The following is a 25838-nucleotide window of genomic DNA, read 5'->3' on the forward strand; positions in this document are numbered from 1 at the left end:
GAGTTTTCAGTTTTTACTATGGTGCCATACAGCCCACCTTCACCCTCACGGTCTCACCCCTCATTGGCCCTGACACCCCCACTTGTAAATTCAAACACCCCGCCCCCCCATTTCAATTCCTGGGGGAAAACTGGACTGGACCATGAGCGGAGCCCGCCTGCGGCGGCGCATCGCTGTCTAGTTTCAGTTTCGGTCTGAGGGGCTGGGGCGGCGCTGGCTGCACCTCGCTTGAGCGGCGCCATCTGGGTTTATGCAGCGCGGCGGCCCCGGAGCAGAGTGGAGCGAGCCCGCCGCGCCCCCCGGGCCAGCGCAGCCCGGTCCGGCCCCGCGAGCCGACATGGGCCTCGCCTGCCGCCTCTCCGCGCTCGGGCTGCTGCTGAGCGCCCTGCTGGGTAAGGGCGGCTCCCTCCCCGCCGCGCCGCCGGGACCGCGCGCGAACCTCCCCGCAGACCCGGGCACCCCGGGGCCCCGACCCGCGGCAGCGCTGCGCAAAGGGGGCTTTGCCCCGGGGTCCGGGCTTCACCGGGGCGGGCAGAGCGAGAGAACTGGAAATGCTGACGCTGGGTCCCGGGGGTGAGACTGGGAAGCCACAGGCCGAGCCCGCCCCGGCCCCGTTACTCAGGGGAGTGGGTGGATGGGGTCTTCCTGGAATTGTTTGTTTTAAAACGCCTTTTCTCAGTCAGGAGAAGTTGTTTTCAGTCTGAATCAAAGTGGCGGGTAGGGCCAGCTCCCACTGCAATTACAGGGACAGCCGGGCTGCGTCCAGAAGAAGGGAGGGTGACAATGGCTTCTTCCTGTTTTGCCTAGCTGCTCCCTATCCGTGCCAGTGTCTTATCTGGTGCCAGTTGTGGGGGGGGGGAGTTTATGGCTCTTGATGCTTGCCAGTCCCACAGAGGCGACACAACTGCGAGCTGAAGTCTGTTCCTCCTTGTGTCTCAGGAGCAAAATGGTTTGCTAAGTTCTCAAACCTGCAATTGACTTGACGGGGGCAAACCCAGGCATTACCCCACTAGCTTCACTGGGTCTCAGTGCAGGTGTGTGCCCACATGGAGTCATTTGCAGGATGAAGGCCTAGGTCAGGGGTAGTCAATTATTTTCTGTCAGGGTCCAAATTTCTTGGTCAGGGTATAGTCAAGGTCCAGACTCCAGAGAAAGTAATAATAGTTTAACTTCTGAGCCAGGGAAGATAATGGAGCAAGCAATTAAGGTAATCATTTGCAAACACTTGGAAGGTGGTAAGGTGATAGGGAATAGCCAGCATGGATTTGTAAGAACAAATCATGTCAAACCAATCCGATAGCTTTCTTTGATAGGATAACGAGTCTTGTGGATAAGGGAGAATTGGTGGATGTGGTATATCTAGACTTTAGTAAGGCATTTGAGAGGGTCTTGCATGATATTCTTATCAATAAACTAGGCAAATACAACTTACATGGGGCTACTATAAGGTGGGTGCATAACTGGCTGGATAACCATACTCAGAGTGTAGTTATTAATGGTTCCCAATCCTGCTGGAAAGGTATAAGGAGTAGGGTTTCGCAGGGGTCTGTTTTGGGACCGGGTCTGTTTAATATCTTCATCAACGACTTAGATATTGGCATAGAAAGTACGCTTATTAAGTTTGCAGATGATACCAAACTAGGAGGGATTGCAACTGCTTTGGAGGATGGGGTCATAATTCAAAATGATCTGGACAAATTGGAGAAATGGTCTGAGGTAAACAAGATGAAGTTTAATAAAGACAAATGCAAAGTGCTCCACTTAGGAAGGAATAATCAGTTTCACACATACAGAATGGGAAGAGACTGTCTAGGAAGGAGTACGGCAGAAAGGGATCTAGGGGTTATAGTGGACCACAAGCTAAATATGAGTCAACAGTGCGATCCTGTTGCAAAAAAAGCAAACATGATTCTGAGATGCATAACAGGTGTGTTGTGAGCAAGAAACGAGAAGTCATTCTTTCGCTCTACTCTGTGCTGGTTAGGCCTCAACTGGAGTATTATATCCAGTTCTGGGCACTGTATTTCAAGAAAGATGTGGAGAAGTTGGAGAGGGTCCAGAGAAGAGCAACAAGAATGATTAAAGGTCTTGAGAACGTGACCTATGAGGGGAGGCTGAAAGAATTGGGTTTGTTTAGTTTGGAAAAGAGAAGACTGAGCGGGGACATGATAGCAGTTTTCAGGTATCTAAAAGGCTGTCATGAGGAGGAGGGAGAAAACTTGTTCATCTTAGCCTCTAAGGATAGAACAAGAAGCAATGGGCTTAAACTGCAGCAAGGGAGGTTTAGGTTGGACATTAGGAAAAAGTTGCTAACTGTCAGATTCATAGACTTAAGGTCAGAAGCGACTGTTATGGTCATCTAGTCTGACCTCCTGCACAATGCAGGCCACAAAATCTCACCCACCCACTCCTGGAACAAACCCCTAACCTATGTCTGAATTAAAGTCCTCAAATTGTGGTTTAAAGACCTCAAGGTGCAGAGAATCCTCCAGCAAGTGACCTGTGCCCCATGCTACAGAGGAAGGCGAAAAATCTCCAGGGCCTCTGCCAATCTTCCCTGTCGGAGAATTCCTTCCCGACAACAAATATGGCGATCAGTTAAACCCTGAGCATGTGGTCAAGACTCATCAGCCCGCACCCATGAAAGAATTCTCTGTAGTAACTCAGATCCCACTCCATCTAACATCCCATCGGGGTGGTTAAACACTGGAATAAATTGCCTAGGGAAGTTGTGGAATCTCCATCTCTGGAGATATTTAAGAGTAGGTTAGATAAATGTCTATCAGGGATGGTCTAGACAGTATTTGGTCGTGCCATGCGGGCAGGGGACTGTACTTGATGACCTCTCAAGGTCCCTTCCAGTCCTAGAATCTATGAATCAGATTTCAGGGTCTGTTCAAAAGGGTCTGGAGGTCCGGATTTGGCCCATTGTCTGCTGATTGACTACTCCGGCCTAGGTTTCTATCATTTACATCTCTGTAAACCCACTGAGGAAAATGGAATTACACAGATATTGTTAAGGGACTGTCTTAGCTCAGAGAATTTTAGGTGCTGGTGATGATGAATGTGGCAGAAAGAATCCAGCTGAGGTTTTGCAGGGCTGACCTTTAGGAGGAAAAAAAAAAATTGACCTGTAAATTGAGCATATTTAATCTGGAATCACTGAGGCCTGGTCTAGACCTAAAATTTAGGTCGACCAGGGCTGGATTTCCAACCAGGAACATTAGGCACATGCCTAGGAATGCCGTTCTAATGGCGCCTTATCTCTATAACACTGTGTGCAACACAAAGGTCAGCTGTAGGCATCGGGGTGCTGAAGATGCTGTGCCTAGGGGTGGGTAAGGTATAAATCTGGCCCTGTGGTCGACCTAGCTATGTGGCTCAGGGCTGTAAAATATTTCACTCTCTGAGCACAGTAGTTAGGTTGATCTAACTCCTAGTGTAGACATGGCTAGGCGACGGAAAGCTTCCTTCTATATTACCTACATTGATGAGAAAACCCCTTCTGTTGATGTAGGGAGCAATTACACTACAGCACTGCAGCTGTGCTGCTGTAGTGTAGATATATCCTGAGAGACAACAGGACCCCAGGATGTGAATTTTTCAGAGCCAGTTTTCAGGACAGAAACACACTTTAAATAATTGCACAGGTTTATAAGCTTTTGGGCTTTTTCCAGCAGAAGAAATACATTGGTGCTGCAGTGCAACATCAGAAACACGTGGTGATGTCACAGATCTTATGATTAAATGTAGTGATGTCTCATAAATGATCAGTATGAGGTAATGTGGTGGTGTTCATTCACATCCTCCCCTCCCGCAATTGCGTTCGGGACAGTAAAAATAGCCTTTACACAGAGTTGTTGTGAACTTTACATTTTGTCTGTAATAACTCTAGGGAAGTGTTGAACTTCCTTGCATTTTGCTGATAGAAATTCTAGACATATTTGGCATTTCTTAATCAGAGTGGGATGAAAATACTGAATGTGACAGAATTATTCCTGGCTGCTTGATACCAGCATTTCCAGGATGGCTCTAGTAAATTCAGGTTGACCCCACAAAATTGGGGGCAGATGGCAACCTTGCATGGTTTCTTTTAGGAACAGGTGAAGGTTTGTTGTGATCATAGTAGCATTGCAGAGGCTGGCAAACTGTACTTCATGCCTTCTATGGCACTGGCTCATTGGCTTTGGTTAGATTTGGTTACTGATAAAATGGTGAATGTTTTGTATTCTGGGTTCTTACTTTTCTTTGAAAAACAAATGATCAGTCACAAGAGTTCTGTCTGGTTTACCTACTTTAAAGTAAGATTTGGAATTTTGGCAGGTGCTTAAATAACTAGTAATATTTCTCATTAAATATCAGGTGACATTTTCCTCCCTCTGCCTGGAGAGATACAAACTTTTGACATAACTCGTCAGGATAAGGAATATATATCAGGTGCCTCTCAGATTTCTACTTGATTAGTGTTAAAGCCTATCTGTACTGCAAATTACCCATTTGAAAAGATTCATCAGCTGATAAAGAAAAGGGATAATTGCTATCAGAACCTTTTAAGCTAGTTTGACCAAAATAGATGTTTTGAAACATGAATTCTGATTCATGATATGTATTAATTTAATTATTTAGCATAGGAGACTTGCTTGTGACTTTTTGTGTTTAATTGGGAGTTTCCTGAATATATAAAATGGGATATAAGAACAAAGTCACCTTTTGTTATGATGTTGTCTTTGCTCTATTACTAACTGTTTCAAACCATCCCTTGAGATTACCTTCCCTGGGCTCCATATAAGGTCTCTGGAGATAAGCTTCTCTCATTTAATAACCATTGAGGGCTCCTATTCTGCAACTGGAGTATGTGGATGGACCCTTGCACTTGCACCAAATAAAGTCATTGGTGCTCTGCATGTACTCAGGAATCCACCCTCATGCATCTAATTGCAGGGTCGGGATCTTGGTGTCTGTACCCTAGACCTGCTGACTTGATGTTCAGCAGTTTTTTGGGCAGTGATATAAATCTGGGTGTGTGTCCGCATCATATAAATTATATTCCAGTATCATATTGTTTTTAGTTATTCACTCTTTGAAAGATAGCAAATTATCTGAATAAGTTTTTATTAATTAAAATAAATTGCAGTGGCACGTACAGGCCAACCAGGACAGGGCCCCATTGTGCTAGATCGTGAAGAAACATATAGCAAATGACGTTCCATGCCCCAAAGAGCTTACATTTTAAAAGAGCACATAACAGGTGGATGAGGTAAATAAGGGGATCAGGGTGGGGGCGACAGGATAACAAAAATAGTAGGATGGGCACAATTCTTAGCTAATCACAAACTGAAATTACAGCTCACCAGCTGCCACCTCTATGGCCCACCACACCAGAGTATCTAAGTGCCTCCTCCTTTAAACGAATTTAAAGCCACACTATCTCTGCTTTGTCTTCCTGAGTCTGTCTATTTTTGTCCCCTGCTCTTGCCAGTGTTTGCCCAAAATGGCATTGATGATGAAAGTAGCAAGTTGATAGGCAAGGTGATAACGTTCTAGAAATGCCAAGTACACACAGTAGAAGCACACTGGCATTTCTAGAGCAAATAAGGCCCCGTTCCTGCCACTTGTTCATCTACAGACTGTTGCACACTCAGAGAACCCCACTAAATAAATTTTACTCTGCATGGGTGCAGGATCAGGGCTCAAATGAGTATACGAAGAGTGAAATCCTGGCTTTATTGAAGTCTCCCATTGACTTCAGCAGGACCAGAGTTTCATGCCAAGATTACAGAGGAGAAGTAAATAGACATGTTGAAGAAATAATGTTTCCACACACTCACAGTGTGACATGTGGACACATTGTCTGGTGGATTCTCTCTCGAGAGTTAGGAAACTCTTCTCCATTGTTCCTGGACTATTTTACCTGTCTTTACCTGACATTTAAAACCTTAGTCTTTTCCTAAGATCATTTGAATTTTGCTATATTTTCTCAGTACTTAGGTTGTGGGAGGGAGTGTTTCCTTTTGTTTCTCTTCCAGTTTGGAGAAGAGGAGATGTGAACGTTCTTAAAATTGATGCAGCCTGTATGAAATAGAGAGGTACTTTATTCTGTGTTGATAAGTGGACAGAAGGATAGTGGTGGGCAGCTCTCATGGTAGAGGAAACACACTTACTTTCTTTCCCCACAATTTAAAGGAGACCTGGAGAAAAAAAAAAGTCTTCTGCCCTCCTTTGCCCTTTTATGCTAGGTAAGGAAAACCTGATAATTTTTTAAACAAAACGTCCAGGTTTTTTTTTTAGTTCCACCTTTAGTTTTAGTTTTACCTTACAAATATGAGGAACCATCTGGTCTTTGATTTTGTTGGATGTTTTCTTGGATGACTCAGATCTATTGGGAGTTGTTTCAGTTTTTAACTGTAGGGGCAGGAAAATTGACTCTTTATTAAACAGATATTTTCTTCCAACTGAATTAAATAGGTGTTAACAAAACCAAAGAGTTTTACACAGTTGAATGAAAATTCCTTTCCCTCTCAATTATTCGGGTTTCATTGCTTCATATCTATGATGAAGTAATCCCATATAACCATCAATTCTCCATTGAGTTCTCCAGGATAAACAGAGCAGACAAGACCTGAATTGTTAATGTAAAAAATGTAGGAAAAAAACAAAAAACCCTAAACAAACACAAACCTTTACAGCCCTTCTTTATAGATTAAAAGATAAGCAAAAAGGGGCATAAATCCTTGTTTCCCCTTTGCTGGATGACAAGGGAGGAAAAAAACCTAATTATTTGGTTAATATGTCTATTGTCAAACTAACCCAGCCTTTCTGGAGTAAATTGCTCTGGGCCAAATTCTTTTGTGAACTGCACATATAGATCTTTGCCCCCTCCGGTTCACAGTGTGGTTAAAGCTCTTTGCCACAAAAGCACTGCTTTGGCCACTTGCTACTTTCATTTTGGAGTGAGCAAAGAGAGCCTCCCAGCCTGGGTCGACAGAATCGGGCTATTGGCACGTGTGCTAGTGCTCTAAAATAGCTGTATAGACAGCGTTGGAAGCTGTGGCTTGGGATCTGAAGCCCACTCCCCTCCCTAGACTCTAGAGCCCAAGCTCGAGCCTGAGCCACAGCTTAAAAGAGCTGTCTCTATAGCTACAGGCATGAGCCCCGTTAGCCTGAGTCTGTTAGCCAGTCTGTGAGGCTTGTTCCTGCTTACTCCAAAATGCAGTGTAGACACACAAGATAGCTACTCCCCAGGACCTCATTGCCTATCTGCTTAAATGTTAGCAACATTGTGGTAGCTGTGCTAGTCCCAGGATAAGACAAGGTGAGTGAGGTAATTCCTTTTGTTGGACTGTCTGTTGGTGGAAAGGACAAGATTCTGCGTTTCACAGAGCTCCCTCTAGTGTGGGGGGAGGGAACTATTACATCAATAATTTCTAATTAATTGTGAATGAATAACAAGTAATAAGGTTGCGGTGAGGTGCAGCACCTTACACAGAGTTTTTCTTGGTGGTGAGAGCATGAGGTGGAGTACGCAGGGCTAAAACTCTCCGGTCATAAAGATACAATGTAATAATAATAAGTGTGAGGGTGTTTAGATCAATCAGGCCTCTGTTAGAACTTTAATAATGGGTGACTTGAAGTGTAGCTTGTTCTAAGGCAAACAAAGGAGATACTAATTTTGGCTTAATTCTGATTAATAGAGTTATCACAGAAGGTAGGTGAGGCTGTGGCAATAAGGCTGTGTCCACACTTGCCTTTGTTCCCTAGAATTCCCTGCGGGGCTAGCACTGGGGTAGCACTTCCAGGGATAGCAACAGTGAGAGTGCTAGTGTAGACAAACATTTTAGCCTCTGTGTCATCTAACATTGCTCAAGTGTCTAGACGTCACAGTGGCTAAATGCTGTCAGCTGCCTAGTGCCTTGTCTCACACTGCTAGCGCTGCTGGAGTGAAACCGGTGGTAACAGTGAGAAATGTCAGGGTTAAAAAATCCATAATGTACACGAGACCCAACAGTGGTTATGCCCAGAGGGTAGACTAGAGCACTGAGCATCAGGAAGGGGATTTTTAAAACGAGGGCAGTTAGAACAACTAGGAAGTAAAGGTGGAGTTAAAGGGCAAAGGCACAAGAGTTAGTTAATCTTAAAAAGCGTCCTTTCAAACCTGGAAATCCAGCCTAGTGGAGATGTGAAATGAAAACTAAGAAAATGTTTAAGGAACAAAAAGCCAAAAATATAGAGACTAATAGAAAGCGGCTCAAGCTTCAAAGTTCAGATCTACATCCAAACTGCCCCAGAGTCCTGACTTCAGAGGTCTTGTTTGGGGGTCATTTTAGCAGTGAGCTGCAAAATTTGGATCAGACTGGTCTCTTATTTTGGAGATGGAAATACAGAAGATTTCTGACTTTGTTGTTATGAGTCATCTTTAATAACCAATCTTTAATTAAAAGAAGAAGCAGCGATGAACATGGAAGGGGTGGAGGGGACTAAGGAGAGCATAGGGTATCAGGAGACTGAAGGAGGAATGGATGGGAGCATGTAGGAGAATGGCGGGAGGGGTGGTAGGGGGAGGCTGGAGATGCCTGGGTGGTTCAGAAGACGGGGAGACATGGAGGACAGGGAAAAGGAGTCAATTATCTATGTTAAAAACTACCATCCCCTACTCCATATCACCCAAGCACAAATCCCTACCACCACACCCCCTCCACTTCCACTGAAACTGAAATGGTTTGGGCTGGAAAATAGCCCATCATGTAACCGCCAATGTCTTTGCAAGAGATTTAATGAAAAAATAGTTAGTATTCTTATACATTCCTAATTTTAATATTTTTTTAAAAAGCAACCTTTATTTTCTGTGCTCTCTTTTAAATTAATTTTGTGGTTTACCAGCTCCTGGTTGAAGGCTGGTATGGGGACAATGCTCTGCTGACATTTATGGCATTAAAAAAATGCTGATAAAAATAGTATTCTACAGAAATTGTCCTAAAACTGCAGTGTCAGCAGGAACTTTTTCTCCTTATTTGTTAGTAAGGCATTTAGCACACTTTGGGCAGTGAGACCCCGAGCTGACAAATTTTGGCAGGTAGATCTCTGTGTGCATGGAGCCCTTATTACCAAGGCATACCTCCCCACCACCCAACCACCTCCTGTGGACTTGCTAGGCATAAAAGCCCGGTTTTTGTATCTCATAAGGTTTGCAGAGCAGGAATCCTCATCCGATTGCCTTTATACATCAATCCAATTTAAACTTTTGGTACTCATTAAAATAAACAGGGAAATTCATGATAAAATTGCTGGGTTTTTCTAAAGACCTGAAGAAGAGCTCTGAGTAAGCTCGAAAGCGTGTTTCTCTCACCAACAGAAGTTGGTCCAATAAAAGTATCTCACCCACCTTGTTTTTTTTTTTTTTTTAAGTTAAAGCCAAAAGTGTGTTTCAATGGTGTCTAGATAACATTCCCCCCAAAATTATACATCAGAAAAAAAATTAATCTACACTTCTGTGTGTGTGTGAAGAGGAAAAAAAACGGCAAACCACCACACACATTAGAATAGCGGTTTTTAAACTTTTTGAGCTAAGCCCCTCTCTTTGAGTTACAATTTTGGTTGTGCCTCCCCACCGCCCAACCCAGACAAAAATGGTGGCTTCAGTGGAGATTGAGACTGACCCACAGGCTAGGTGGCCTGCTGAGATGAGTCAGTGGTGGAGGTGGTGCTCCCTCCCTGAGCCCTGCCATGTGGGGCTGGCCCGAGCTGCCTGGTATCACCACTCCCCTCCTCCCACCCTGAATGTTCTTCTGTGTCCTGCTAGGGGGTGCACCCCACTGTTTGAAAATCTCTGCATTAGAAGGTCTATAAAAAGAGTTAGTGGCTTCATTTCATCTGTAATAGAGAAGTTGACCAGGATGGAAAATTTCTACTGATGTATAAACAAATAGAAATGGGCGGTTGTTCTTCTGTGGAAAATGTTGAAATACTTGATGTCATGTACTGCATTTTATAGATCAGTCATTTCTAAAGGGATTTTATGCAACATCTCAGTATTATATGTTGTTTGTCTTTGGAAAGGGGGCTGGCAGGAGTGAGTGGCAGGTCTTAGTCCCTCTCCCTTTAGGGATGAAAGAGGCAGTGGGAGGTGGGGGGGCAGAAGTGGGAGATCTCTGAGGGTGAATAGAGATTTCCCAGCTGGTATCAGTGCTTCTATATCCTGGGAAATTTCCCAGAATCTGGGAATTTTTGAGGAAAATGTTTTGAATGAAAATTCCCAGTTTCCCAAGTTGAAACATTTTACTCACAAATTCCCAGGTTTGGGGAAATTTCCCAGGATATAGAAGCACTATAAAAAAAACTTTGGGAATTTTTCACCAGATTTGGGAAATTTTTAGCGCTAGTTTGGAAAAAGTTGGCATCACGATATAGAAGCACTGGTAGGATGCCATCTTCCCCAGCTTGGTCCTGTTGCTAATTCAGCCGCTGGCAGGAAAGGTTGGGAGCCTCAGACACTCCCTCTGTCCCTCCCCATTCAGATTCCACTGCCTGGTGAGTCTTCCTTTCACCAGCCAAGGAGTAGAAGATGCTGTGAGGAGAGCTGAGCTCCTGCAAGCCAAGGAAAGGCCATGGAGAGAAACTGTCCCTCTGCTTTTAGTCCCTCCCTTCCCCCTGCTCCCATTCTCCCCCTTTACTTTAATGGGTCTCAAGGAGGAGAAGGAAGTTACGTGGCGGGGATGGACTCTGGACAAAAGGAGAGCTGGCAAATACAATTTACTGAGCTTTTCCCTACCCTTTGTCTGTATTGTCTGCTTAATCATAAACTCTTCGGGGCTGTGAGCGTCTACTACGCTGTGGGCATGTCTACACTACAAACTTAGGTTGACATACAGCCACCACAGTAATGACTGTAGTTTTTCGTGTCCACTCTATCCCCCTTCTGTTGGTGGTGTGTGTCCTCATCAGGAGCACTTGCACTGATTTGTGGGTGAGCGTGGGTGGCTGAGAGCTTGGGCTCTCAGCTCCCCCAGCAGCTGGACTCCAGGTGGTTAGCTTCACGGCAAGCTGAGAGCCTAGGTGGTAGCCGGGCACTCAACTGGAGCCCCCATCCACTCTGGGTGACAGCCCGAACTGTGAGCTTGGCACAGGGTTCACAGCACAGTTTACCAGCCTTTCTTGTCAATTTCACAGCTCCAGCTGTGAGCCCCCTGCTGAAGAGGGGAGCTATGAAATTGACAAGGACAGCCAACAGTGGATGCAAGTAATGCAGTGTCTACACAGAGGCTGTGTTGCCCTGACTGCACCTCATGGAGGTGGAGTTATTATGTTGGTGTAGTAGAGCACTTACATGGGCAGGAGCAAGGCTGTAGTGTGTTCACTGCCATAATTAGGCTGATGTAAGATGCCTTGGTTGAATGACCATTTTGACTCAATGGGCAGCATTGGTCCTTGAAAACAAATAGGATGTGACAACCGTATGAAGGGGATGGAGAAAAATATGGGAAATCTTATAATGGCATGGGATTAAGCAGTGGCATATACTCTACCTGAGCTCTGTGTTCAGAGTTAGTCACCTCATTTTAAAAAGGCCTTAGGGGCAGGGTGGATTTGATTGAATTAGGAAGACTCAATTTAATCATGGATTTCTACATAATAAAAGTGCATTCTTGTTGGTTGTTATAACCTTAATACATATTCTTCACAACTCCGAGATAGATGTAGGTTTCATTTTTAGAAGGTACACACTATACATTTTTAAACAGTGATTTATTTTGAAAACTTTTCGGATGAGTTTTACAGCTATATCAGAAAATGAATGATTGATTGGTTATTTCATTTACCAAAGGATATTTATGAAGTCAATGGGAGGTGAACTATCTCCAATTCAACAGGTTAATTGTTAATATTTGGAGGATTTTCTTGCTATGCTGTATTAGGAGGAAAACATCACCAGACAGACATTTAAATTGTTTTATTTAACTAAAACAACAACCTTATATATTCTGGATTTTTTTCTTCAACAGCAAACATAGCCTATTTTAACAAAACAAGCATATGAATTTTTGAATTCAGTTAAACATTCATGTTTTTTTAAATCAGGTTTGTTTTTGTTAAAATTGTTTTTAACTAATATAGTTAAATGAAATTAAAAAAAAAAAATTAAATCAATTATGTCAGCCAGGTCAACATGAGAAACTTAAAATATTGGCTTCTGCAGCTAACTCAGTCATCTTCACCTTCATTTTCCTGTTTGTTCATAATCTGGAAAAGAAAAACAAGCTTTCCTGCTTTTTCAGGTCCCAAACAATTTCTGCATTTGGAATGAATTAGTCCAAAGGAAGAAAATATTCTTTTTACACTGTCAGAAGAAGCTACTGCTGTTAAAAGTGAGATTATCACTTCAACAGTCTCTGAATCCAAGTGCTTAAGTAACATCCACCAGTTCACTGGTGTGACTTTCTTTAAAACGTCATCAGCAAACAACTATTTCTTGAATGTTTGGCTCTGAAGTTTATTATTATGGAGGGATGATTGCTGGATGTCCATGTCATAGCCAACTCCTCTTCTTCAGCAGTTAAGGTTTGACCCTGGTACTGAGTATTGAGAATATTTGTAAGAAAATGAGCTGGAGATAGTGCTTGTCCCATTCATTTTTTTTAATGTTTGTAATTTAACTCTGTCATTGCATATTTCTCTTTTTAAGATCTCACTCAGTTCCTTCCAAATTTCAACAGCGTCGGCAATAAAACAGTTATTTCCCTGCATTTTGTTGAAGGCTACAGAAATAGGCTTCAGGGTACTCAGCATGTGTTCAACATTTCTCTTAAGCCCAATGTTGAGAACGTTGGCTGTGACAGTGCCATCTATTTTTTCACAATTTTGTTCACAAACTGTCATCAGATTAGGCCAGTTCTTGATATAGTGCTCAAAACAGTCCACTACTGAGTTCCATCGTACGTCTTGTGGGAGAGTTAGCTTGGTTCCTCCCACTTTTTTCAGGACAGCTGCTGCAAAGTGATTGTTACGGAAGAATTTTGCAATTTCAACAAGATTAGCCTTTATTTCTGGAACACTGAAGTCTTTGGCTAGGAGGTGCGTCAAATGAGCACTCCAAAAGTATGTTGTTAGCTTGGGACTCTCTTCTAAATAATTTCTTCTCATCTTGGATACATTTGCAGTATTGTCTGTGACCAAACTGCATACTTAGACATTTGAATTTTTTTTCAGTTTGTTATAGCTGTTACTGCTACTACTTCTTGTAAGTATTCTGTTGTGTGTGCATTTCCTGGTGTATCAATTGTTTCTGTAAGGAAGACATTCCCTTCTTCTGTTGCCACACAAGCACATACAACAGGATCATTGTGGACATTGCTCCACCCATCAAGACTCAGGTTAACAATTTTACCTTCTAGACCTTTTGCACACTGCTCAATTTCTCTTTCTGACACTTTATCCAGCAATTTGCCTGTGACATCTGCTCTGTTGAGTGGACTGTATCCCGGTCTTAATGACTAAACCATGTTAATGAAGTGTGGGTTCTCAATCATATGGAAAGGAGAGTTTGTTGCATAAACAAACTGACAAACTGAGCAGTTTTTTCATCAGTTACCTCTTTTTGTAATCTGCTGGTTCTTATCACAAATTTATCTATGGTTGTTTCTGGATGATGGACTTTTTTTTTTTTTTTTTTTTTTTGCTACAGGTGATATTCTGTGGCTGTGTGACATACATGATGTGACTGAAACACTATAATTGGCAGATAACTCTGAAACTATAGAAAATGATGATCTTGAAGGTGGATAGTCTTCAGAATCCTGTATGTTGAGGATGGATTCTTCTAAACAAAATAAGTCAATGCAGTTATTTAATTATTATTACCATAGTGTTCATTTAGTATTACTCATTGCATTCACTGATACTCAGTACTACTTTAAAGATGAAATTATAAAAGGAAGATCTGCCTATTTCAGCTATTTATTTTTTTATCACAACTGCCTATAAAATGATAGGACCATACAGTAACAGCTATATTTTTTTGCTAAAACATGAGAATTCAAGAATAGTCCAGAAGGAAGACAGGCAGTCTTTAAGAAAGAAGAATGAAATAAAAAAAGTTTACCAACCTGAAGATCCTGCATGTTCAGACATGTTCCTTTCATCATCTTCATCGCAGCTTCCTCCTGAGAAGGAACACTTATCATGATGTTGTTTCATTTGGGCAGCCAGGCCTTGCATTCCTTTGTTGCACCGTTTGCATTTTGCACGCATGCCTGTCTTACCCACAGGTAGAGGAACTTCATTAAAATATTCCCAAACTGGGTCTCTTTTACGGCCTGCTGCCATTGTAGGTTTTCCCTTCTAGTGAGAGAATGGTATGGTAGATCTCAAATCAATGATGGCTACACTCAGAAAGACCTCAAGACTTCTGGAATATGCTGCTCAAACAGTTTGACTTTTGTTTCTACTCCCTTCCTTCTCACATTTATCTCCAGACTTCTTCTCCTTGTCCAGATCTATTCTGCCCCCCAACAATCTTCTATTCATTGAACTTTTTGAAACTTTGCACTTTTAGAGTGAGATAAGGGATTGACTGTGTACACAAATTTGTATAGGAACAATAGGGTTGAGGTCTGTTATTTCTCACCTCTATATATTATTTATTTATGTATTAATTTTTTTTTGTTTTGCTGTTAACAAGCATATTATTTCTGGAGACACAAATCCACAGTTTGAGAACTGCAAAACAAAGCATCTCTGATGGTATCTTCTAGACTGAGCACTGAGTCCCATTGGGTAGATAGAAAGATTAACCTAAACAATCTATACAGAAGCCCCTGGAACCCCATAAGATTGTGTCCCTAATCCATGAACTATTGGAACTCATTCACAAAACTTTTCTTAAGCATTACATGAATATATTGTCTCATACTATAGAATTACAATTTATAATCCCTATTCCATGATGAGATATCTTTGAGCTATAATCTTAAGTGAATCCACACGTTCCATAGAATCTCTATGGATAGAAATTTCATGCTGTAATAAGAATATAACATTAGGGATCTATTATAGACCACCTGACCAGGACAGTGATAGTGATGATGAAATGCTAAGGGAAATTAGAGAGGCTATCAAAATTAAGAACCCAATAATAGTGGGGGATTTCAGTTATCCCCATATTGACTGGGAACATTTCACTTCAGGACGAAATGCAGAGAGAAAATTTCTCAATACTTTAAATGCTGCTTCATGGACAGCTGGTATGGGAACCCACAAGGGAAGAGGCAACTCTAGATTTAGTCCTGAGTGGAGCGCAGGAGCTGGTCCAAGAGGTAACTATAACAGGACTGCTTGGAAATAGTGACCATAATACAATAGCATTCAACATCTCTGTGGTGGGAAGAACATCTCAACAGCCCAACACTGTGGCATTTAATTTCAAAAGGGGGAACTATGCAAAAATGAGGGGGTTAGTTAAACAGAAGTTAAAAAGTACAGTGACTAAAGTGAAATCCCTGCAAGCTGCATGGGCGCTTTTTAAAGACGCCATAATAGAGGCCCAACTTCAATGTATACCCCAAATTAAGAAACACAGTAAAAGAACTAAAAAAGAGCCACCATGGCTTAACAACCATGTAAAAGAAGCAGTGAGAGATAAAGACTTCCTTTAAAAAGTGGAAGTCAAATCCTAGTGAGGCAAATAGAAAGGAGCATAAACGCTGCCAGATTAAGTGCAAGAATGTAGTAAGAAAAGCCAAAGAGGAGTTTGAAGAACGGCTAGCCAAAAACTCCAAAGGTAAATAACAAAATGTTTTTTAAGTATATCAGAAGCAGGAAGCCTGCTAAACAACCAGTGGGGCCCCTTGATGATTGAGATACAAAAGGAGCGCTTAAAGATGATAAAGTCATTGTGGAGAAACTAAATGGATTCTTTGCTTCAGTCTTCACGGCTGAGTATGTTAGGGAGATTCCCAAACTTGAGCCGGCTTTTGTAGGTGACAAATCTGAGGAACTGTCACAGATTGAAGTGTCACTAGAGGAGGTTTTGGAATTAATTGATAAACTTAACATTAACAAGTCACCGGGACCAGATGGCATTCACCCAAGAGTTCTGAAAGAACTCAAATGTGAAGTTGCGGAACTATTAACTAAGGTTTGTAACCTGTCCTTTAAATCGGCTTCTGTACCCAATGACTGGAAATTAGCTAATGTAACGCCAATATTTAAAAAGGGCTCTAGAGGTGATCCCGGCAATTACAGACCAGTAAGTCTAACGTCGGTACCGGGCAAATTAGTCGAAACAATAGTTAAGAATAAAATTGTCAGACACATAGAAAAACATAAACTGTTGAGCAATAGTCAACATGGTTTCTGTAAATGGAAATCGTGTCTTACTAATCTATTAGAGTTCTTTGAAGGGGTCAACAAACATGTGGACAAGGGGGATCCAGTGGACATAGTGTACTTAGATTTCCAGAAAGCCTTTGACAAGGTCCCTCACCAAAGACTCTTACGTAAATTAAGTTGTCAGGGGATAAAAGGGAAGGTCCTTTCATGGATTGAGAACTGGTTAAAAGACCGGGAACAAAGGGTAGGAATAAATGGTAAATTCTCAGAATGGAGAGGGTAACTAGTGGTGTTCCCCAAGGGTCAGTCCTCGGACCAATCCTATTCAACTTATTTATAAATGATCTGGAGAAAGGGGTAAACAGTGAGGTGGCAAAGTTTGCAGATGATACTAAACTGCTCAAGATAGTTAAGACCAAAGCAGACTGTGATGAACTTCAAAAAGATCTCACAAAACTGAGTGATTGGGCAACAAAATGGCGAATGAAATTTAATGTGGATAAATGTAAAGTAATGCACATTGGAAAAAATAACCTCAACTATACATACAATATGATGGGGGCTAATTTAGCTACAACAAGTCAGGAAAAAGATCTTGGAGTCATCATGGATAGTTCTCTGAAGATGTCCGCGCAGTGTGCAGAGGCGGTCAAAAAAGCAAATAGGATGTTAGGGATCATAAAAAGGGGATAGAGAATAAGACTGAGAATATATTATTGCCCTTATATAAATCGATGGTACGCCCACCTCTTGAATACTGTGTACAGATGTGGTCTCCTCATCTCAAAAAAGATATACTGGCACTAGAAAAGGTTCAGAAAAGGGCAACTAAAATGATTAGGGGTTTGGAACGGGTCCCATATGAGGAGAGATTAAAGAGGCTAGGACTCTTCAGCTTGGAGAAGAGGAGACTAAGGGGGGATATGATAGAGGTATATAAAATCATGAGTGATGTGGAGAAAGTGGATAAGGAAAAGTTATTTACTTATTCCCATAATACAAGAACTAGGGGTCACCAAATGAAATTAATAGGCAGCAGGTTTAAAACAAATACAAGGAAGTTCTTCTTCACCCAGCGCACAGTCAACTTGTGGAACTCCTTACCTGAGGAGGTTGTGAAGGTTAGGACTATAACAGCGTTTAAAAGAGAACTGGATAAATTCATGGTGGTTAAGTCCATTAATGGCTATTAGCCAGGATGGGTAAGGAATGGTGTCCCTAGCCTCTGTTTGTCAGAGGATGGAGATGGATGGCAGGAGAGAGATCACTTGATCATTGCCAGTTGGTCCACTCCCTCTGGGGCACCTGGCATTGGCCACTGTCAATAGACAGGATACTGGGCTAGATGGACCTTTAGTCTGACCCGGTATGGCCTTTCTTATGTTTGTTTCTTAATTACAACTATCTTTAGATAGGTTTTTTTCTTTTAAAAGCATTTTATCAAAAAAATCTGATTTAAAAAAAAAATTGATTTTTATCCACCCTGCATAGGGGAAATATGAGGCATAGAGAAGGGAAACAGAAATGCACAGGGAAACCAACTACCGGAACCACAATTGACTGCCAGAACTGAGCATTGAGAGGGTCCTCTCCAGGCTATCTCCCATTCCTTGCCTTTCACAGTAGCCAGCCCATGGGACATGGCATGGAAAGGGCTTGTGGAGTTTTGGCAGTAATGCCATGGGCAGAAGGGGTGGGGGGAGCTGGGGGTTTGCTACGCTTAAAGACATTGTCCTCTGCAGAATTCTAAGACTCTGAGTCACTTGTTCTAACCATAATCACAGTTAAAGGGGAAACTTCCCCGTTGTGCACTGGGAGTCTTAAATAAATGTTACTTGGTTGCAATAGATCCTCATTTAGCTCTTGAAGTCAACGACAAAACTCCTGTTGACTACAGTGGAGCAGGATCAAGTCCTTGATGCACACAGGACTTGAATGTAGTATCAACATTTATATAGACATATGCTGTGGTACTCCTGTGACCCTAGTAGTCAGTGCTACTGTCACAGGTGGGGAAGAGGAAGAGGTAAACATGTAGCTATTGCTGAGGCAAATATTTTTTGTTTTCTCAGTTTGTTGTTTTTGTACGTGTTTTATTTATTGTTATATTTGCCCCCGAGGTCACATTGGGGACAATTTAAATACATTTAAGATGCCTCTAAATGGGGTGAGAGGAGGAGAGTAGCAGGAAGCTGGATGCACACCCTGATCCTGCAAACAGTTCTCCATGTGGGCTCAGTGGGACTACTTGTGTGTGTAAAGTTAAAACCTGTACGTAAGCTTTTGCAGGATCTGGGCCTGAAGGTGGAGCCTGGGATTCTGTCTCATTTGTGGGAGAAGGCAGCATGCCTCCAGTCAGAGCTGTCCTGTCCATAGGACAGATTGGAGCAACTGCCCCGGGCCCCATGCTTTGGGGGCCCCCGTGCTTTGGGACATGGGGTCCAGGGTGGCCTGGGGGAGGCTACGGGGGCCTTGTGCCAGCAGCAGTGAATAACCCGGCTCCAGCCTGTACCGCTCTGCCCTGCCCCGTTGGCGTTGCTTGGGGGGAGGGGGCGGAAGCCAGAAAGAGGTGGAGCAGGGGTTTGGGGGAAGGAGTGGAATGGGGGCAGAGCATGGGTGGAAAGGGGCGGGGCCAGGAGTGGAGTGGGGGCAGGACCTTGGCACTGGGGGGGGTAGGGGGTTGTCACAGGCCCTGCACACCCCTAGGGACAGCCCTGCCTCCAGTAGCCTTCCCACCTGCCCCTCCTTGAACCTGCTCTAGCCACGTGGCTAGGAGTGACTGTCAGTAGCTGTCTTACCAAACTCTGCTATAGAATCGGTTTTGTAACCACTGCCATCTCATCTTCATTTTGTTACAATGGTGAACAAGGTAGGTTTTTGTGTCTCTTTTGTAACACTTTTCAGCAACATATGGGGAAAATCTCCCATCCTCTCTCTTTCAGCCTTGTTTTGATTCAAACATATTCCAGGAGTCTTTGTTTTTAGTATTTAAATAGAATTATAGGCAGGTTTGAGAGCATCATCAATTACTAAGGTTGCCACACATTTCCCATTATAAGATCCTGTTTTCAGTTGCTTGAAACTCGGCCAAACTTTAAGAATTCAGGAATGCCACATTACCTCATGGGTGTCTGCTTCAGGATGAAAAAATTTGGAAGATTTTAGCCAAAATGGTTCAGATGTTTCTGAGAACAAGGCTGGCGGGGGAGAATGCATTGTTTTGCCCATATTAAATTCTGGTGACCTTTTCTTTGAACAGTGCTGGTGCCCCGTGCTTTTGGAGCAGGGACTTGAAATTTGGCAGGGGAGAGGGGGGCCTTTGTGTCAGGGATGCGCTTTTTACATCCTTGTGAAAATCAGCTTGAATTTGGCCAAGTTATAAGCCTTTGGGGAAAAAAAATCACAATTCATACAATTCATGCTCAGTACGAACTTGGTAGAGCTTTGCAACTAAAAACTCTGAAAATTCCATCCATGCTAAGCATGCTTCAGCCAGGGGCTGAGCAGGACTTTCCTTGCAATTGCTACTATGTACTTGGGCCAGAACAGGCCAGATCTAGTTACTGGAATTGAGAGCAGGGGTCCCTTCTGTGCTCTCAATGCTCCCTTGTTGGCGCCCAGGAAGCATGGAGGAGTAAGATGCCTGATTTGAGTGTAGAAGGGTGAAGAGCTGAACTGCATGTCTGTCTTTAGAAGAGTAGATTGGGACAAGAAGCTGAGGGGACTGAAGGCTGGCTGCAGAGGAGACTGGGAGTTGGGGAGGAAAATGGAGACCGTCTTGTAATGCACCTTCACAAGGAGGCTGAATTAAGGTGGCCTGGGCAACCTTAATTTGAGGACTTCCTAACTTTTGTGTGTTTGACTTTGCAGTCTTAATGTTCTTTTACCATCGTTTGTGTGTGTAATATGATATATAATGGATACAGAATGACTCGAACAGTAGTTTAGATAACTGTGACTGATTAAATGTATTTTCTTTTTTGGCATAGTATGCACCCGCTCTCAAGATCGTGAGTCTGTGTTTGCCATTGTGGGAGAAGATTTTACTTTTTCACCAAAAGTAAACGGAACTATAAGAGAAATTACCTGGATGAAAAACAAAGATAAAGCGGCTGAATGGGAACATGATACTAAGTCACCTGTGTATTATTATAGCTTAGCAGAAAGAGGAGTGCTTGAGACATCGTCTGGCAATTTGACCATCAAAAAGTTAAACATTGGTGATACTGCAGAGTATGAGGCACAAGTTCTGCCTGTTGGCGTTGACCAGCTCCAATACACAAAATTTGTACTTGCCGTATTGGGTAAGTGGTGGATAAGTAGCAAAAACAATTTGCAACTGTTAACTTTTCACTTTTTAAGGTGACCACTGCAAACTATCACAATGTGAAGGAAAGATAAGAAGAATAGTAAGAGGCCAATGTGGCTCCAGCAGGAGCTCTTTAATTACCTGAAAATCAAAAAAAGAGTCCTACAAGAAGAGGAAATTTTGACAAACTGCTAAGGAGGAGTAGGAAAGAATAGCATAAGCATGGAGGGACAAAATTAGAAAGGCTAAGAGACAAAATGAATTATACCTAGCAAGGGACATAAAAGGCAATAAGAGGTTCTTGAAATACCCTTTTGTTCGTCTTGCTCTTGCTCCTGATGTAGGTCCTCTTATTCTTGGGGGAATTCTGCACCAAAAAATTAAATTCTTCATATTTTAATTGTCCTAATAACAAAATATAATCACGCCAGCTTCAATTATTTTGGTAATTTTATTTCAAGATACCTGTCTGCAAGTGTGTTTGTAACAATATAGACAACAAAAAAGATTCAAATGTTTTTTGACAAATAGATTCCTTCCTAGGCATATTAATACAGAACTTTGAGTAATAATACATTTAAACTACATTATATAAACTTATTTCCCTCACCCCTCAGAAGCAGTGTAAGGCTTGGGGGAGTCAGGTCTGACCGAGGAGTTGAGGGAGAGGGAAGCAATTGCTGGGAAGGAGCCTGGGTATGAACTTGGAGGGTCACTGGGTGTGAGTGGGAGAAGTATGGAACATGGTTCTTTTTTCTGTGTGTGTGTGTGTGGGGGGGGGGGGATTGTTAGGGAGCCTCTCCCATACAGACCCTGGCTGACCCCTAACCACTCTCATATTTCCCCCCCGTCCCCATGCGTCTTCGCACCTTCCTGTTTCCCTGCACCTGCACTCAGCCACCCTCCTCCCCCCATGTGGCCCTGGACCTCCTACCCCTGTGGACCTGTTGCCCCCACTTGCCCTTCTGAACCCCAGTCTGTTACCCTTCAGTAACCTCTTATGCCCCATGCTGTCTGTCCCCCCCATCCCATGCCTCCTGACCTGGCCCCATGGGCAGGGTGCTGTGAGGAATGCAGCCTCTTCTCTTCCCTATCCACAGTTGGGGCTGTTCCTGCTCGGGAGCGGCTGCTCTGTGCTCTGACACCCCAGCAACCCCTGGTCGGCGAAAGACGTAACTGCAGCTACTCTCTGGCAGAATGTATTTTCCGCAGAGAAAAAAAAATTCTGCATGGGAGATGAATTCTGCACATGTGCAGTAATACAGAATTCCCCCAGGAGTAATCCTCTATTTAGCACAGAAGGAGAGCTAATAATTAATGACATCAAAAAGCCCAAGGTGTTTAATGCCTATTTTGCTTCAGTCTTCGCTAAAAAGGTTGATGGTGACCAGATACTCAACACAATTATCTATAGTATCTCTATAGAGCGAAATTTCATGCTTGAACAATAAGTGTATAGCAGTAGGAATATGCTACCAACCATCTGACAAGGATGTGATGGTGATTGTGAAATGTTCTGGGGATTAGAGAGGCTAAGAATGCAGGAAACGCAATAATAATGGGGGATTTCAACTATACTCATATTGACTGCTACATGTCCTCTCAGGAGGGGATGCAGAGAGAAAGTTTGCTAGACACACTAAATGACTGTTTCTTGGGGCAGCTTGTTCTGGAACCCACAAAGGAAGAGACAATTCTTCATTTAATCCTAACTGGAACACAGGCTTTGACCCAAGAGGTGAATATAGCTGAAGTCCTCAGTAATAATGAGCATAATGTACTTAAATCTGACATCCTTGTAGGGGAGGAAATACCAAAGAAACCCGACTAGAATGGCATTACAAAAGGAGAACTGCACAAAAATGAGGAAGCTAGTTAAAAGGAAATTAAAAAGAAAAGTCACAAGGCATGAAATGCCTGCAAACTGCATGGAGACTATTTAAAAGCACCCTAAGAGCGGTTCAAACTAAATGTATACCCCAAATAAAAAAAACTGTAAGAGGACCAAAAATGGCTCTATGGTTTAACAGAGTAAAAGAGGCAGTTAGAGGCAAAAACGCATTCTTTAAGAATTGGAAGTCAAATCCTAGTGAGGAAAATAGAAAGTATTAATAAACTCTGGCAAGTCAAATGTAAAAGTGTAATAAGGCAGGTGTAGAAAGAATTAAGAATAACTAGCTAAAGACACAAACTAAGAGCAAAAAATTTAAGTATCTCAGAAGCCTGCCAAACAGTCAGTGGGGCCACTGGACAATCGAGGTGCTAAAGGAGCATTTGATGAAGACAAGGCCATTGCAGAGAAGCTAAATGAATTCTTTGCCTCAGTATTCACTGTGGAGGATGAGAGGGAGATTCCCACACAAGCCATTCTTTTAAGGTGACAAATCTGAGGAACTGTTCTATTGACACCTCAATCTGGAGGTGGTTTTGGAACAAACTGATAAATTAAACCATAGTAAGTTACCAGGACCAAATGGTATTCACCTGCCATGGAATGCATCATTTACCACCGGACTGGCACTTCCTCCAGGTTTCTCTGGAGATTAGCTTGAGGAATTGCTTTCACTTTTGGTCACACCTCTCCCCAGCACCAGTGACAGGGTGTCTCAGTCAAGACTGCCGGATTATGAAACTTGACCCACTTGATACAAAGGTAATAAGTAACTTTTCTGGGCCCAGCAGCCAGCAACTTGAAACAGATTATTTTTTGCAACAAAAATTATGACAGAGCTATAGATAAGAGACAGATGGGAAAATGAGAAATGTAAAGCTCAAAATTCCAGTGGAGCAGATTTGTAGGAATTTTTTTTTAAACTGCCAAGAAATCTGTTTCTGTGATTGCTGATTTCTCACTTGCTCCATTTGTGCAGTCTGCAGCTAGGACATCCTCACAACAGCAACTGGCAGAGTTTTGAGCACCACTGGTCATAAAGTGCTCCCACCCTGCTTTCTTTATGGTAGCTGTCTAGAAAGTGATGGAACTGCCATTGGTTGTTTTTGTTTTGTTTTAAAGTCCTGAGTGATTTTGACTCTGACTATATTCAAGATCACTTCCTTGAGGCATCTACTGCTGGGTATTTGCACTCACATACACAACCTGATTTTTTTCAGTGCCACTATTGTGACTTAGGTTGGTGGTGATCACACCTTTGTTATTGTAGTGAATCTTTACACTGGACAAGAGACAAACTGAGCTGGTTTGTAATCTCAGATACACAGGTGAAAATCTGTAGCAACTAAGCAGAAGGGAATTGCTCTGTATTTACAGTGATGTGACTGAGACAGAAATTGGCCTGATTTAATAAATAAATCGTACACACATGTTCATCAGGTCCACTTGAACTAAAGAAAAGCTTTTCTAGATGCTAGTAGCAGTCAATCCCTTATCCTTTTTGTGGACCCAGTCACTAGTGGGCGGCAGCAACAGCACCCACGCACTTTTGTACCTACCGTTCTCAGCTGCATGCTTAAAATGGTGGGTGCCACATTTTGCATCTGATGGTGCTGCTCCAGCATTTAAAAAAAAAAAAAAGCTTATAAAAATAGTATTCGATCATTAGCATCTGAGAACTGCAGAGTCAGCAGCAACGTTTTCTCCTTATTGGTTAGTAAAATACTTAGCACACTTTGGGCCTGGAGGCCCATATCCTACAAGTTCCGTGTAGGTGGTTCTCTGTAGCTTTGCAAAACTCATTGACTTTAGTGTCTGCTGTGCAGATGCAGGGGTCCACCTCCAAGGATCAACTTACAGAATTGAGGCAGTAGAGGTAATAATTTATAATAATAGTAATTTCTATTGTAAGATGTCTTGTACCTATGCTGTATACCATTACTATAGAATGTTGTTGTACCTTTTCACAAGGGAAAGCAGCACTATAGGGCAGAGAAGCAGAGTCTCACCTTAGGCCTTTAAAGAGTGGAGGGTTGATCCATCAAGGCCTCCCTACAAAAGAATTCCCATGGAAATAATTGGGGAGGCTGCACTTTCCACAGGTTGGAAACACTCGTAGGATTGGTCCTATTGTGAAGTAAAAAATAGCAACATCTGCACTTGAACCTGCTACTTTGAAAGCTGGTGTCCTGTTAAAAGAGCTGTGCCCCCAATATAGTCTAAACACTTAAGTTTGTTGTGTGTGTTACAGAACTGTAAGTATTGTTATTGCTGCTTGGTGACTGAACCAAATATCCCCTATGCAGCTGGATTATGTTTTAAACTTTACACCCACAAACAGCTAGAAAAAGTGCTCTTGAAATGCAAAACAATGTGAAGTCAAACTAATGTAGATTTTTTTTTCCCCATCCAGCTCCTCCTCCACCATCAGCATTAAATTGCAGCGTCACTAATGGTCAGATTAGAATATCATGTGAGATACAGTTCTCAAAGGATGTGCGCTACAGTTGGTATCGGGATGACAGAAAAATTGACGCTAATAGTCCTGTTCTCGAACTTAAAGAAAATGTCAACCCTTCAGAGAAAGTTTTGTGTGTCAGAGAAGTCTCCAAAACAAAAATCAACAACTCAATCTCTCTGAGCACATGTATCCCAGAAAGTAAGTATGTGGGTAAAAAGGTCTATATAACGTGAGAGGGGACCAGGGACCGAGCTGGGAAATGGGATGTTAATTCAGACTGCAGTGTTTCCCTTGATGTTTCAGGAAATTATGCATAGAGCATAAAAGGAAACAAAATGCAAAAGTCACTGTAGCAGAGTCTGTATGGTGTTAAAAGTGACTTTAGAGCTGGTGAAAGGTGCCAGATTGATAGTTAGCCCATTGCACAGAACATATAATGCAGGGGTAGCAGTAGTGTAAGCTGACAACTGCTATTGGGAATGAACTACTAAGGGAGAAGAATGAGTTCAGTCTCTGCGGATAGAGTAAATCTTGGCCTCTCTGCTGAACCTGCCAATAAGGGGGTTTATTAATGTCAATTATGATGGTGGTCTTGTGTTGTGTCCTGTAAGAACTGGACTGAGTCATTTCACATAACCTGCCAAGCAGTCATCAGAGGCTAATGATTTCAATCACTACTGACCTGGTCTGGATTTGCACTGGTGTTTTAGAAAATTGGGGATGGAAATATTTTCTCTCATCGTCGCATGTGCAAATTCTGTGTTTTAATTAACTCGTGAAACTCGGGGCCACAGAATGTCATACGGGGTTTGTCTACACTACAGAGACACAGGTATGGTGCTGCAGCTATGCTGTTG

The 25838-nt window shown here is 42.5% G+C and overlaps 1 protein-coding gene across 3 annotated transcripts in view; it reads left to right on the forward strand.

Annotated features, from left to right (window-relative positions):
• Positions 1–200: 200 nt before the first annotated feature.
• CD58 (CD58 molecule) overlaps positions 201–25838 on the forward strand; it is an 88274-nt gene continuing 62636 nt past the window's right edge. For all 3 annotated transcript variants that reach the window (XM_054043277.1, XM_054043292.1, XM_054043285.1), the window contains exons 1-3: positions 201–392; positions 20310–20624; positions 24934–25179. In XM_054043277.1, coding sequence (XP_053899252.1) covers positions 251–392; positions 20310–20624; positions 24934–25179 — 703 coding nt within the window. In that variant the 5' untranslated portion in view covers positions 201–250. The remainder of the gene's footprint in view (positions 393–20309; positions 20625–24933; positions 25180–25838) is intronic.

The sequence above is a fragment of the Malaclemys terrapin genome, chromosome 1, assembly GCF_027887155.1.
Source record: "Malaclemys terrapin pileata isolate rMalTer1 chromosome 1, rMalTer1.hap1, whole genome shotgun sequence".
Lineage (NCBI taxonomy): Eukaryota > Metazoa > Chordata > Testudines > Emydidae > Malaclemys > Malaclemys terrapin.